The sequence below is a fragment of the Podarcis cretensis genome (assembly GCF_951804945.1).
Source record: "Podarcis cretensis genome assembly, chromosome: 15".
In the NCBI taxonomy this organism is placed as follows: Eukaryota; Metazoa; Chordata; class Lepidosauria; order Squamata; family Lacertidae; genus Podarcis; species Podarcis cretensis.
In genome coordinates this window covers 16,788,554-16,803,035 of record NC_137185.1, presented here as the reverse complement: position 1 = coordinate 16,803,035, position 14,482 = coordinate 16,788,554, and the positions used below count along the sequence as shown (strand labels likewise).

The 14,482-nt window shown below is 50.6% G+C and overlaps 1 protein-coding gene and 1 long non-coding RNA gene across 5 annotated transcripts; one reads left to right on the top strand and one right to left on the bottom strand.

The window, feature by feature from the left end:
• The first annotated feature begins 212 nt into the window (after positions 1-212).
• Positions 213-4,274, top strand: LOC307203678. The gene is made up of 2 exons (XR_013833327.1): positions 213-1,045; positions 1,753-4,274. It is a non-coding gene; the product is annotated as an uncharacterized lncRNA (long non-coding RNA).
• TMEM248 (transmembrane protein 248) lies at positions 2,643-12,703 on the bottom strand. 4 transcript variants are annotated; one of them, XM_079954605.1, is made up of 8 exons: positions 12,546-12,653; positions 9,408-9,517; positions 8,489-8,665; positions 7,538-7,823; positions 6,922-7,072; positions 6,155-6,338; positions 5,803-5,946; positions 2,643-4,808 (listed from the first exon to the last, which is right to left on the bottom strand). In XM_079954605.1, the coding sequence occupies exons 3-8, from the start codon at positions 8,645-8,647 to the stop codon at positions 4,788-4,790; spliced, it is 945 nt and encodes a 314-aa protein (XP_079810731.1). In that variant the 5' UTR covers positions 8,648-8,665; positions 9,408-9,517; positions 12,546-12,653; the 3' UTR covers positions 2,643-4,787. The 4 variants fall into 4 exon arrangements, with proteins under 4 accessions (XP_079810731.1, XP_079810734.1, XP_079810733.1 ...); XM_079954608.1 differs by lacking the exon at positions 9,408-9,517 and having other exon boundaries at positions 12,546-12,703; XM_079954607.1 differs by lacking the exon at positions 9,408-9,517 and having other exon boundaries at positions 8,489-8,661; positions 12,546-12,664.
• Positions 12,704-14,482: the final 1,779 nt, after the last annotated feature.

Sequence of the window (14,482 nt, the reverse complement as noted above, 5' to 3'; positions counted from 1 at the left end):
GCCACGGAGAAGCAGCTCCTCGGGCTCCCCCGCCCGTCCTCTTCACGAGCAGCTGCCGCCGCGTGGAGCTCAAGGGTGCTTCAGTGGCAACACACACGGGCGTGGAAGACGCCTCCCCATGCAAGAACCAGGCACGCCCCAACTCGGGTGAGGCGGCGCCTCCCGGGGCTCCCCCTTGACACTGGCCCCCGAAGAGCCGCGGGACCGGAGCTGGCCAAGGAGCTGCTGTGAGGCCCGGGGTCCCGAGCGCCTCTCCTCTCCTGCCCGGAGCACCTCAGAGACGAGGAGGAGCCACCTCTCCTCTCCCCACATCCCGCGTGTGGTTTCCCGCGCCGGGGTGGTTTGCTTCCCGCGAAGCGTTTGGGACTGAGGAGCGCGGCTCAGCCCCGGACTGCGACCTGGCGACCTCGGGGCGCTGTTAAAACTACAGTTCCCATCCCGCTGTGCTGGCCCGCGCTGATGGGATCTAGAGCCGTCAGCAAAGCTGCACTGCAGAGCCGCCTTCGAAATGCTCAACCCATCCAAGCCTGGAAAGCAGAATTCATCGGGGGCTTTTGCCAGCGGGCAGTGGATCCACTAATGAACAGCTTGCCACGCCCCCCCCCCCAAACCAGACACCACAAGCCAGCTGGATCGTTCTGTGTGGAAATTCATTCGGTGGCAATTCATTTGCTAAGTTGGTGCAGTGGATGGATTCATACATCAGAGGAACATAGGAAGCTGCCTTTTACTGCCTCAGGCCATTGGGTCTACACTGACTGGCGGTAGGCGTTCTCCACAGGCTGGCGTTTAAGGTATGGCCCCAAATGCTGCTCTTCTGCCACAGAATATACCCAGCTGTAACTCAGCTCTGCATCTCCTTCAACATAACTGTGAAAGAAAGAGGCAAGTGTGGCCTTAAGAAGCAAGGGGTTGAGCCTGGAGCAGCAGCCTGTGTGGAAGATGCAGCCCTTCTTCAGAAACAGACAAAAACTCTCCCACACTAGTAAAGTTTCCTCCCTGAATACATTTGGGCTTCAGAAAGTCTGGCTCAAGAGCACTTTAAGTAAGTAGGTTCCCTCTATTTTTATTTTTTATTTGCCAGGAAAGATGTTTTGCAAAGCCGCCTTAGCGCTATTTTTAGTGAGCATAAAAGCAGGCAACTCCCTGAGGTTCCATTTATTGTAGATTTTGGCCTCTTAATATCAACTTTAAAAATACCAGATGGGTTGTAGGAAGCCCTCTCTGCTTTCTGTCCCTTGGGTATTAAGTCTTTTAGGAGGGGGGTATTTATTTTCAGGTGCCTGTTATGTAGCAAGAACTGCAACTGCATCAACTGGCAAGCCAAAGTGTTGTCACAGGAAACATAGGCATGAATATTCCTGCTTGCTCTTGGACCAAACTCACCCATTCCAGTTACCTCAAAGGGGATCCTGTCGCCATCTAGTGATGGCTTCCTGACACATAAATGGTGAGGTCCAAGGTCAATTTCACAGAAGCCAGTTTGGGCTCTCTCCACATTGCCCCAGCATCTGGATTGGCAACTTGGGGTGGTAAAAACAGGGTGAGATGGTGCTACCTCGGGACCAAAATGCTAGGCAGTGGAAGCCCTCAAGGTGGCTTTGTGACTCAACCAGGAACTCCCTTCCAGAATCACCGACCTGGTTCTCTGGGTACCACCCACTGGACCCACTTGCCTCTTGGCTGCTGGGAACTAAAAAGCCCATATGGTTTGGATCTCATTGATGATTTTTTCTTATCGTCCATTTGAAGCTCAGATGCTGGTACACAGCTCCAGATCCTGGCCCCATAGAAGGCAGAAGTTCCACATAGGAGAGTTGCCCTGTGATCATTCTAGCTGCCCTTTTCCAACTCTCTACAATATCCTTTTCGAGGTAAGGTGACCACAACTGTATTCAGCACTCCAAACACTATCACACCATAGTTTTGAATACAGTGGTATCTTGGTTTACGAACAGAATGCATTATGAGAGTCCGTTTGACTCCCGGAACCATTCAAAAACTAAAGCGCGGCTTCCGATTGGCTGCAGTAGCGTCCTGCAGCCAACCAGAAGCCACATCAGACATTCAGCTTCCAAAAATCATCCAAAAATTGGAACACTCATTTCCAGGTTTGAGTGTTCAGGAGTCCTGTTTGTTCAGGAGCCAAGGAGTTCGGCTTCCAAGGTACGACTGTAATGGCATATTGGAGATATTGACAGTTTTACTTCCCTTTCCATTCCTAATGATGCCTAGTAAGGAATCTGCCTCTTTTAAAAAAAACAAAAACAAAAAACAGTTGCTCCATATGGGGTTGACATCTTCACTGAGCTAGCTGCTACAAACCCAAAGTCTTCTACTTGGCCAGGTCAGACCCCATGAGAATATATGTGAAATGAGATTTTTGTGCCCCAACATGCATCACTTTAACTTGTTTATACTGAATTGCATTTGCCATTTTACTGCCCATTCCCTGGGTTTAGAGAGGCCCTTTTTGTTTAAATACCCTGAACAATTTGGTATTGTTGGCCACCTTCACTGCTCAACCCTAACTGTAGATAGTTTGCGGTGGCTTTAAAAGAGGACGAGACAAATTCATGGAGGAAAGTCTCACACTGGGTGTAAGGTGCTTCCAGAAACAAAACACTCTCAAGGGAACTGAATGATAGTAATAAACTTTTATTTTGCAAAGCAATATCCACATCTTACAAACACAAAAAATTAACCTAGGAGAGAAATGTCATTAACAAATCAGTTACTGACCACCAAGCCCAGAGGTAAGTCAAATGCCACCTTAACTCTACAACATCTCCTGCAGAGGAAGCTGTAGGTGGGTGGGGGGAGAATAGGGAAATTACAAACCTTCATATCATGCCAGAGAAGCAAATTGGAATGGCAGGTTTCTAACGAGGAAACAAACAGAATCAAAACTGATTCAAGTAATAGTGAAAATGAAAAAGAAAAGAGGCAAGATCAATATGATCCGAACAGCCACTGTCACATTCCACTTGTACCCTCCTGCCTGGAAGTGTCTGACTTCTACATGCCCACCACCAGCCCTTCCTCCTCCTCCTTGCAGATCAGCTCTGAACCACTAACTACAATGGTCTAGAACGGACCATAAAAGCAAAAGTTAAGAGAAACAACATTCTTCTTCTGAGGCCCACCATCTATTTTCCATTTAAAACTTCTGTTTGGTTGGGATTTTAATTTGAAGAGGATGCATTTTTATTTTTTTGAATCCACTACCAGACTCCTTGCCCAATCCTAGACCCCGAAGGTCTCTGGAGATCATCCCCATATCTTGGAGACGTGACAAGACACCAAGCAAGCAAATGAACAGACGAAGGAACTCTTCCCAATGAAAACAAAGCCATACATCGCGTCGTCCTGTGCAAACGCTAAAAAGCCATTCTCAAAACTATCGTGGGGGAAGAAACAGGGTTGCTTTGATATGGAAAGATGCCGCAGCTGCCATGTGAGAGGGAAGCTGAAGGGGGGGCCGTTAAGGCAACCAGCAATGTCTTCAGAGCAGGGGGAGGGTGCGATGTCCTAGAACTCTCTACATTCTTAAAGAGTGAAACTGGAAGTGCAAACTAGGAATCCATTCCAACGAGTGAGTCCGGAGTTGTACCCGCCTGGACAGCATCCCTTCGCAGCACAAACTGGCCCTCAGCATCTCTCCCCTCAGGCAAAAGGTACGGCAAACACCAGGCCTGGACCCAGGGGGCAGCTTGCCCCAATGCTGGCTGCCACTTCCTTTCACCATCAGGGACCCCCCCCCCAACAAACCCCAGCAGAAGTTCCCAGTCTGAAGAGCAAGAGCTGACCTACACATGAAAATAATAAAACTGCATCATTCCAGACAAGGCGCTCAGATACCTTCCCACATTAAGAAGATAAAAAATACCTGCACCTAAAAAAGCAAGCATGTCAGAGAGGCAGCCAGCCTTGAATCTTGCCTCAAAATTCTAGTTTTCTACAGACTGGAAGGTGGTGACACAGGTTCAGCAAACTAATCTTTCTCTCATACACCCTGACCATACTGTCTGGAATGGTGCAATCCCAGGAATTCTGTAGCATGTCACTTATCTGCATTAAGGGGGGTGCAATGATTTGAGGTCCAGGATGGCACCAATGGAGATTCTGCTTGTGTTGGCTTAAAAAATTAGCAACACTTAAACAAACAAACCCAGAGTGCAAAGTGGAAGATGCTTCTCTTGCTTTCCTTAAACTAAAATTACAAGTACGCCATCTTTCCTAACTACAGCCAGTATTAAAATATGAATATGCCAGGTGGGGTTTTTTTTGTCTTGTTTTTAAAGAAATCTATAAATGTTGGTATCTTTCTGCAAGCAGGGAGGAATTGGGAAGAAAGAGGAACAAACACATTGACTCAGTGGCTTTAGAGCTGCAGTACAGTAGCAGAGAGGTGTGCCCTGCCTCAAACACACTGGACAGACCATGGGGGGAAATAAGGTGCTTTTTCTGAGACACTTGCAAAAGGCATCCGGACTGTCCCACTGCAGCAAGACAGACACACACAGAAATGTCTCTGGCTCCTTCACAAAACAGCCTGCCACGAACAGGCAAAGAGGCTCCCCACAGCCCAGGGCTGTATCGGCTTAACTTATTCCAAGTAGACTCCGCCTCCTATAAATAACCGTTACAGGCACTTAAAACGTCTTTGGTTGGAATAACCCAACGTCACAAGATAATTAATTCATAACGAACCAGGGTCTAGTTCTGGGTTCGGCAGGCGATGGTTGCAGCAGACACTGTCACTTTTGGAGAAAGGAGGCAGGGGGTCACGCTTCTGAGAAAGCAACCTGGAGGAGGAGAAGTAAAGAAAGAAAGGGGCGGTAGAGCTACCCATCAAGGAAGCTGGTACAGTGCCCCTCCTCCCTGCCTGTCACTGTCAGGGCAGAACTAGGAACTGGGGCCTGGGTGGGAATTAGAAACTGCACAAAAGTCCAACTTGCCTTGAGCTCTTCACTGAGCACCACCCAGGAAAGTGAGCAGGATGGTGCAGCAGGGGCTGGTCACACTTTGCTCCTGCCTCTACAAACCTGCTTGGTTTCTGTACTGGCTGTGGAGGAAAAAAAGCCCCCTTCTTTCCTTCCTTCCCTGAGTGTGGGGGCTGGGAGAAGTCATAGCAATCCAGCCCACAGCATTTCGGTGTTGGACGTGCAGGGTGCAAAGGCCAGCACAGACGGCAAGGAGGCTGATAGTCGAGAGACAAGTCATTCTCCTCCTCTGCTGGGCTTTCACACAAGATTTGCAGGAGTTAAAAATCCTCTTCCTGAAGGCTACACATCAGTACCAAGTGGGCAGAAAGAGGGGAGCACTCTTGGCTTCCACTCTGCCAGCCCACAGCCTGCTTTCTACTCTGAAGGCAAAGGAGAAATGGAGCACTCTGCCTATCCTCCTCCACCAGAACCTTCTATGGAGGAGGAGGTGGAGGCAGCTGGTAAAACATTATGTACACTAATATTCTTGGGGCTAATTTACCAGGCTGGCATGAGTAACGTGGAGTGGCTGGGGCAGAGGGAGCAGCCTGGCAGGCCAGGAGTCTACCCAGCTCAGTGCTGTCTCTTAAGCAGATGGGCTCTCCAGGGTTTCAGGCAAGGTTCTGTCTCGCAGCCCATGTCACAAAGGAGACCGTCTCGGAGACTCCCTCCCCCTGTCTGAGCCATTGACCAGAAGAGCAGCCGCACCCCCACATGCCTGCCTGACTCTGGGGTGGCTGCGCACAAGCCGCCCAGTCAATTGAGGCAACGAGATCCCATTACGTGGGCACTCAAGGGCTCCTTGCCCACCTACCTTTTCAGGACAGAACTCTGAGTTGCTTTGCCGCAGTTTGCTGGGTCTGCCTTTGATGACTGCATAGCAGAACATAGTGATGACCATCACGAAGAGGAAGTAGCTAGTGTGCATTAAATGCAGGTTGATGAGGGAGCGGTCGTCCTGCACAAAGGGAAGAAGAGGGGGAGGGCTGAGATTTTTCTGAGGCTGCAGGAACTCTACATGCAGTTTCCACCAAGGATGGGGGCAGGGAGGGAAGCATCCCCGAGGCTGTGTTTTGTACACAGTGGATCCCACCCCAGCTCCCCGCCACATGTACAGTTGCAGAATCTGAGCACATTGATCCATTCACTGTAACCGCATCACTTACATCCGGGACAATAACTGTCAGTTTGGGATTCAACGCGTGGTAGACTTTGCCAACAGCTCCTTTGTAACACCAGAAAGGGTTGTAGTCTTGGGCATATTTGGTGTTTGAATCCCTCGCAGTGGTGAAGATCTTGTACCAGAAGGTCGCGTTGATGTATGTCTCTGGCACACAGTGTGGCGGCTGGCTGAGGAGCAAAGAGACAAGGGTGTGCTGGGTTGGTCAAAGCACGGCACAAAGCCGGCCTGAGACGCAACTCTGCCACATTAAGGTAGCTAAGCATTCCACACCCCTCTAATACCTTGATGGATTGATTCCCCGTACTGCCCGTTCTCAAGCCCCTCTCTTTGAGCTCCTGCCCCATTTTGTAAGCTGGCTCTGCCTCCACCCCACCCCTCACACCCCACCTCCGGCACCAGCAACCCATTTACCATGCAAGGGTGTGGGGCAGCCCTTCCATGCAGCTGTGCGCGCCCCAAAGGCACTCAATCAACCATGGGCAAATTGAAGAGAAAAATATTCCGTGGGTTGTTTAGCAAGATTGCTCCCCTCAGCTCAAGTCCCACTCATTCATTTTTGGGAAGGGGGCCCAATCTGTATGTGGATAAACTACAGCCTCTGCTTGCTGCTTCTCGAAATATATGTATCAAAATGCCAATTAAAAGTTTTTAAAATATGAAGAAGCATATGAATAACCCTCAAGGGAAGCCACCTCTTGAACTGTCTCAGGGTCTCAGAGGCAAACCCGAAGGAATTAAGCAGCAGCTTACACTGTGACAGGGAAGACCCCAGTGGTAGCCGTGACGGTCATGCAGGTTGTGAAGACAGCCTGGTCACAGTGGCCGTGCAAGACGCAGTCATCCGAATTCCAGGCAGCCGGCAGCGTGAAGGTGATGTTGATCTCCTCATGTGCTTCTCTGCCTTTGGGGGGAGGGGGGATGAGAAAAGAAAAACATTGAATTAGGTTCAAAGTAGAAGGAAGTTATGCTCAATAAGCAATAATCAAGGGGAAAGCTGCAGCTGCAAAGAACTGCAAAGGCTTTGCTCCGGCCAGCTCAGGGTTCATTTGAAGCAGAGCGCAATACTCAAGAGCAGACCCACTGAAATTACTGGGCCCAAATTAGTCATGTCTAAGCTGAAGTACACATAACTGGAATAACTGCAAATACTTCCCCCTTCCCTCCCAGCTTAATTCTCCAACATTTCCCTGTGTCTGTTTTTGGAATGCATGCCCCACCCCCCACCCTGGGCACTCCCTTGTAAAGTGCCACAGACACACATGGTGCTGTATTAGCAGAGAGGCATGTGGACTATGTTTCTGCTCCTTTGGCAATCTCTCACAGGGCTCAGCATGAATCCAGCTGTGAGTCCTGTTATATGTTGTACCTGAGAGTCCAATTTGGTGTCCGAAAATGGTGGAGCTCAAGTGCGTGACATTCCGTGAGAAGCCCCCAAAGGGCTTGAGGGGGTCCAGTGTCAGGGTGATGGCAACCGAGGTGTTGATTGGACCAGAATCCTCGAGCGTCTGTGGCGACGGTGTGGAAGGACGGGCCTGACTGCTGGTCATGGCACTTTCTGGGGTCGTGGTGTCATTTATGAGGTGCTTTAGCGTTTCATTCTCCGAAATGCAGAAGTCGAGGTCGTTGAACCGCAGAAGGAAAGTATTCCAGTCCTTAAAGACAAACGGGTCTTGAGTGCCCCTCTGGCTCTCACCCTCACCACATCAGTGCCAAACACTCTTTGTTAAGACCAGCTCCAGGGAGCCAAACCCAACACAAAACTAACCTCTGAATGTGATCAAGTCAGTTAAATCACAGTGAAATCCTGCATTTCTGATTCAGCTGGTTAGGGAATCAAAAGGGGGCTCAAATTTCACAAGTATCCTATCATCTTTTATGAGGCAGAATGTCCCAGAAGAAAACAGAAGAGATCTAACCTCCCTCCCACAATTCTACAGCAGACAGACATGCAATGAAACAACAACTGTCACGTTTGTGGGCCTTCCCCATTCTTATCATTTCAAACCTGAATGGTCAATGCCCATTTGTGGTCCCAGGAGGATAGCTGCAGAACGGAAGCACCTGAATTGTCTTATCAAAATGAAATCTGCCTTAAGCCTTTGGACCCCTCACTCCTCTGACCCAGGCAGCCCAGAGTCTTTGGGCAGAGACAAGCTATCTTTTGGCTCCATCCCCCCATAAACCAAGCTCCTGTCTCATAAGGCAGTAAATTCATTCCTGTCCATGTGGTGGTATTTCTCTCCGGCCCAAAAGGCCAAACCTCCAGAGCACATCCACCCTTGGGGTGTAAAAATTCAGACAATGCTTTGTGATCTACCTCTGTCATTTCAGGCGACTTGATCTCCTTGATTTTGAAGAAATAGCCCAGAGTCAGGAAGGCGATGGCCATGGCACTGACACTGATCATGAACACCACCAGGGGTGGGCGGCTGCTGATGTAGACCTTGAGGTTCTCCAGAGGGTTTATGTTGAACATTATTCTGGTCAGGCCTACCTGGAAAACAGGGAAACCGCAAACTGGAGAGAGGGCACCACACTCACTGCCAGGAACCCCAAAGGCCCGATTACTCTGAATGGCCCAGAACTCGTCCTGCAGATTAATCCAATGATATCAAAGCACACAATTGCAAAGGCTTCAGGATAAATGGAGAAGCAGTGAGACTCTGCCAGAGCAAAGGCTTTTTGTCAGTACCTTGTCTGCAAGCAAACAGAAGGAGAAGTAGCACCCCCTCCCCCTCGCATTCACCCCATTTCATTTATGCAGATAGAGGGATAGGTTATTCTTCCCCACCATGAAGAAAACCGAAAGGGGCTGCAATTATTCTGGAAGATCCTTAGGGAGAAGAATTCCAAGAGGCTTCTGCCTGCTCTTTTTGATCACACCCCCTACACACACACACAGCCTCAAGAAAGGTGCTGGATGACTTGCTAGTTCCCCAAGCCATCATTAGATTCAAGTTCAGGGGCTCTAGTTTCAAGAGCAAAAGTCCCATTTCAAGAACACAGGATGGGCAACCTGTTTTATTTCCACCTCAGCTGAGAAACACTGGATTGTATTATTTTGTGGCATCCGCATACCACCATGTCTTCACCTCGAACCCACCACCCCCTGGGCCCAAGCACTGGCTAGCTCATGCACTTCCTAGGCAAGCGAGGCCTTGGGCCTCCCTGCTCTCCCATTGCCTGAATCAGGTGCTTTTGTTCTCCAGGTGGCCTTGAGAGCTCAGCCCCCTCACCTCTGCCTCATGCCCTTCTCTTGCGCTTGGGTGTGGCCAGAGAGAGACACTCAGCAGCCTCCCAGGGTCTTGTTACCAGGTCAGCAGTTCATGGTGACAGATGAGAAGGCCTAGGAGAGATGTCAAGGAGCCCCTTGTTTGCAAGAGTGGGAATCAAAACAAGCAGAACCAGAAGAAAGCCATCTTATTAGCTGTCATTATTTGCTTCACAAATGCCAGGTCTCCTAAAACTTGGATTTGAATTCTGTTTCTTCATAAACAAATCCTTCCCCTGTATCAAGACTGACATTCAGGAAGTTTGTTTTACAGCAGAAAGAAGTTGTCCCTCCATGCCGTCGGGGCTGGGACTCTGGTGCAGGAGCTGCAGTTATCTATACTTCATCAAAATTAAAGGTAATTTCAGGGAAGTTTTCCATAGCTAATGAATAGCAATATGGTCCAAGGTAACAGCCCCCTACCCCAGCAAGCTACTTGCAGCTCAAGCCTAAATTAAAAAGGGGGGGGGAGCCCCCCAAGTGAACCAGCAACCCAACCAGAGAGAGAAATGGTGTTTATGTTCAGTAGACCATTCAAAGACAGGAGGCAAACACCACTTTGAAAAATCTTTGTGCTCTCAGAGCAACATTTAACCTCACCAATGATATATGCATGTAAATGAGCAACATGCATTTGTGAGTTTGTGGTGAGAAGTCCACTTCTCTTCCTCTGCTGCTTTTCCTCTTCACATACACACTGGATAGTCCCTGGTTAAAAAGCAGAGCTACTTGCCTGGGTGTACCAATCTAACTTGCTGGGAACACTTTGTGTCCTTTGGTTGAAAAATGAGAGAAAAACACCACCACCCCACACTGTCAAACATTACCCAAAGGTAAACAGCACAGGATGAAGATCCAAGCCTTGTAGAACAGGAAAGATCAGTTCAAGAGCCTGGCTGTCTCTGAAGCACGGAAGCAAACTTGGCGAGGTCAGCTGCCACTTGGAATACATCCAGGCGTTTAAGGTGATGCCCAGACAGACATTTCCTCCATCAGTGGGGGATTCTTAACTTGTTTTAGAAAAAAAATATCCAACTTTCCTGCAAAAGTTGAAGGTGGCTCACAAAGGAGGAATAGTCGTACCTCGGAAGTCCAATGGAATCCGTTCCGGAAGTCCATTCAACTTCCAAAACGTTCGAAAACCATATTGCGGCTTCTCATTGTCTGCGGAAGCCCCGTTGGATATTCGGGTTCCAAAAGAATGTTTGCAAACCGAAACAATCAGTTCTGGGTTTGTGGTGTTCGGGAGCCAAAACGTCCGAGTTCCAGGGCATTCAACAACAAAGGTATGACTGTACATAAATGCAATTAAAAATTCATAAAGGTAGCATCTGACAGACATTAAGTGCAGCAGCTGAAGAGCTACTAAAGGCCAGGTGGCTTTCTGGGAAAGGTGCACAGTGGCCGAAAACCATAATGGGGGAAGGTGGACCTCCCTGGGCAGGTGGGAGCACCAGAGCTCAACCACAGCTGCCACAGGCCCTTTTCCTTTTTTAAAAAATATGCTTTATTGTTCATACTTGCATCTGTACATCAAATACATATCTTCCCTATTGACTTCCCATAAGTCAGTTTTGTCAAAACGAAAATCCAACGAAAGAATATAAGTCCTCCTACGATATATAAGTACATAAGTTTGACTTCCTGTCCTTTCCCAATTTTTCCACTCTAATAAACCTATTGCCTCAATATATTACTCATAAAATAATAATTTTCATACATATATAAATCTGTTTTCTCCCTTTGAACCTATATTACTCGCAGAGATTACTCACAGGCCCTTTTCCTGGCAAAACAGGAGCAGGCCAGTGTTGATCATCTCAATAGAGAGTTCTCCGTCAGCCTCCTCAGAACTCTGTCCTCCTGGGCCTGACTCTGGCAACAGACTCAGCTGACCAAGCATTTGCTTGTGAACCAGGCAGGAAGGCTGAGGTCAGGGTAAGTGGGTTGCAGAGAGAGCACTTACCTTAACCTTATTAGGCCTCCTGCTCTCTCCCTTCAATTGCTTGCCACCTGTGTCTTATGTCAGAAGCACTTCAACAAGTCCACCTGAGGACTGGAAGGGGTCTGTCTACCTTGCCCACCAGGCTTCCTCCAGGGAATTTGCCGTGAATGCCAGAGAGGTTCTGCAACTGTTCCAGAGCTCCCAGACATTCTGTCAGTCACAGGCACAGTGCATGGAGTCCCTGCAGGGCACTGGACTCAGCTGCAAGTTGCCAATTCCTTCCCACTCCCTGCTTTTGAGATTGGCAACAGGCATTGCACAGGAGCAGTCTCTGCTCCTGCTGCTGACCCAAATCCCAACAGCAACTGTGGGGAGCAAGGAAAGCAGTGCAAAAAGGGTTGCGGGGCGGCAGGCGTCCTCTCACAATACCTGGAACTGCTTCACCCACCCTGCTTTCCTTGTGCAAAAAGCAAGCATAACGGCAGAAGACGGGAGACAGAAGGGCCCCCCCCAAGTTCCGTCCACCTGGGACAGGAAATAAGTCACCTGCGGGCGGAGCCTCTCTGCTACTGCTGGTCCCCCAGGTGCGCTTGCCTTCCAGTCTCAAGAGCAAGGATAAGAAGGATGGGAGCTGGAGGCCAGCAGCATCCGGAGGGGCGCCGCCCGCCGGCCACAGGTGCTCCCCTCACCTGGGATGGAGATGCTCCTGCTTCTAGCCTTTAGCGAAGGAGTAGAAGCCCAAGCCTGCCCTGCCCTAGCCCCTCCCCTTCCGCGCGAAGGCACAAGGAGCAAAGCCAGAGAGGCTCCAGGGCGGCGGCGGCGGCGGCCGGACCCAAAGGGCTGCTCCTCCCTCCTGTTGCCGGAAGTTTCCCTCCTCCTGACCAGACGCTACCGTCAAGCGGGGAGGGAGGGGGGAGGCCCAAATCCGAGGAGGGCGAAGGGGCATGGAGGGGAGATCAGGTGTGCTGGCTGGGGGGGGGGGAGGACCATCCCTCATTTTAAGCCCCCCCCCCGGTTCTTCGGCCTCCCCGCTTCCTCGGTGTGCCCCTACAGGCCTCGGGACCTGGGGGGGGGGCTTCTCCCCTCCCCGCCCAAGGAGACGCACTAGCTGCGGTGGGGGGCACTTTGCACATGCGTAGAGGCCCGCCCAGAGCTTACCGGCGGCAGGCTCAGCGCCGGGGCTGCAGCATCTTCCTCTTCCTCCTCCCTCCGGCTGCTTCCCGGCCGCGGCCGCCGCGCGAAGACCCTCCTCGGCTGCCCCGCCCGGGAGGAGAAGCAGCGCGACGGCGGCGCAGCGGGGACAGACTTCCTCCGCCGCCCGCGAACTGGAAGCTCTGGGTGACGTCAGCGCAGCGTCGGCCAAGCCCCGCCCCTCCCGAGTGCAAAGGGAGTTCCGAAGCGCCTGCTAAGAATGCGGGAAGGGCGGGAGGGAGGGAAAGGAGCCGGCTGGGGCTCTGGGCAAGGGGGGACCCGGCTGCGCCCTGCAAAGGTTGAGCCGGAGGAGGGGGGGCAGTCGCATAAAAGGCCCCTTCCACAGCAAGGGCGGCTCTTGCCTCGTGGCTCCACCTCGTGAGCCTCAGGTCAGGTAACCCGTCACTGGCTTAGAAGCGCGTTACACTTAAAAGACAAGATGCGCCGTGGAACTCAAGCGTGGGGGGGGGGGGAGATGGATGAGCTCCCTCGGTTTCTCTCTGCCTCCCACCCCACCTCCTTATTCTAACGGGGCTCCGGGAGGGATAGGGCAAGTGCGACTCCCCTCCCCGGTCATCTCACTGCAACTCCCATCACTAGTGAGCATGCATGACCCATGATCAGCCTCGATGGGGCTTGCACTCGAGGTTCCTCATGCCTGGAATATTTCTATGCAGTACTTCCAACTGAGAGGTGCTGGTTCAAGCCCTCCTGCACACACTACACCCATCCTTCCCTCAGAAGCAGCATCTTCCTCAGCACTGGGCTACTCATGTGCAACTCGAACCATGGCACAATGGAACAAGGCAGCCCCCAACAGCCTGCTGCTAAATCAAGCCTTTGGAAACCCCCCCTTTTTTTTTGCACAGCTCCCCGAAAGTCAAGGTGGTCCCTGATGCTGGAACTCTGCCATAGTAGGGCCCAGGGGATGCTTGAGAAGTTGATAGGCTCCATATGAGGGAAAGGCAGCCTAGAAATATAATCATTGCATAAAAATTTCCCAGTGGCTCCTCCCTCCTCAGCCCCAATCCACAGCAGGTTTCTTTCCCCTCTATAACACCAGAGCTAATGGACATCCAAAGCAGGTGAAAGTTGGAAGCCTCCGGACAGATACAGCACACAGTATAACTATGGAACTCGCTCGCACAGTAGGTAGTGGTGGCCTCCAATCTAAAATGGCTTTAAAAGAGGATTGGATAAATTCATGGAGCATGTCCATGATGACTATGCTCTGCCTCCACTCTTCTTGAATACCAATTGCTGGAAACCACAGGAGGGAGGCCTCTTGTGCTCAGGTCCCACTAGCGCAGGGGTCAGCAAACTTTTTCAGCAGGGGGCTGGTCCACTGTCCCTCAGACCTTGTGAGGGGCTGAACTATATTTTGGGGGGAGGGGGAATGAATGAATTCCTATGCTCCACAAATAACCCAGAGATTCATTTTAAATAAAAGCACACATTCTACTCATGTAAAAACACCAGGCAGGCCCCACAATTAACCCAGAGATGCATTTTAAATAAAAGGACACATTCTACTCATGTAAAAACACGCTGATTCCCGGACTGTCCGTGGGTTGGATTTAGAAGGTGATTGGGGCCTTAGTTTGCCTACCCATGCACTAGTGTTTTTCCCATTAAGGGCATCTGGTGGGCCACTGTGAGAACAGGAGGCTAGACTAGATGGACCGCTGGCCTGATTTGGCTGGCTCTTTTGTTGTTCCTGTGTTTGTATGAAAGAAGCCCTGCTGGCTGGAAGGGGACTCTCTTCTGAGTGAAGACACCAACGACTGCAGCCCTGCCAGGTTAAAGACCACCAGCAAGCAAGAACTCCAGATGCCACACAGCAGCTCTGCTAGCAAGATTCCAAACTGGTAATACAAGGAATGTATACATTAGATGCTTCCTTC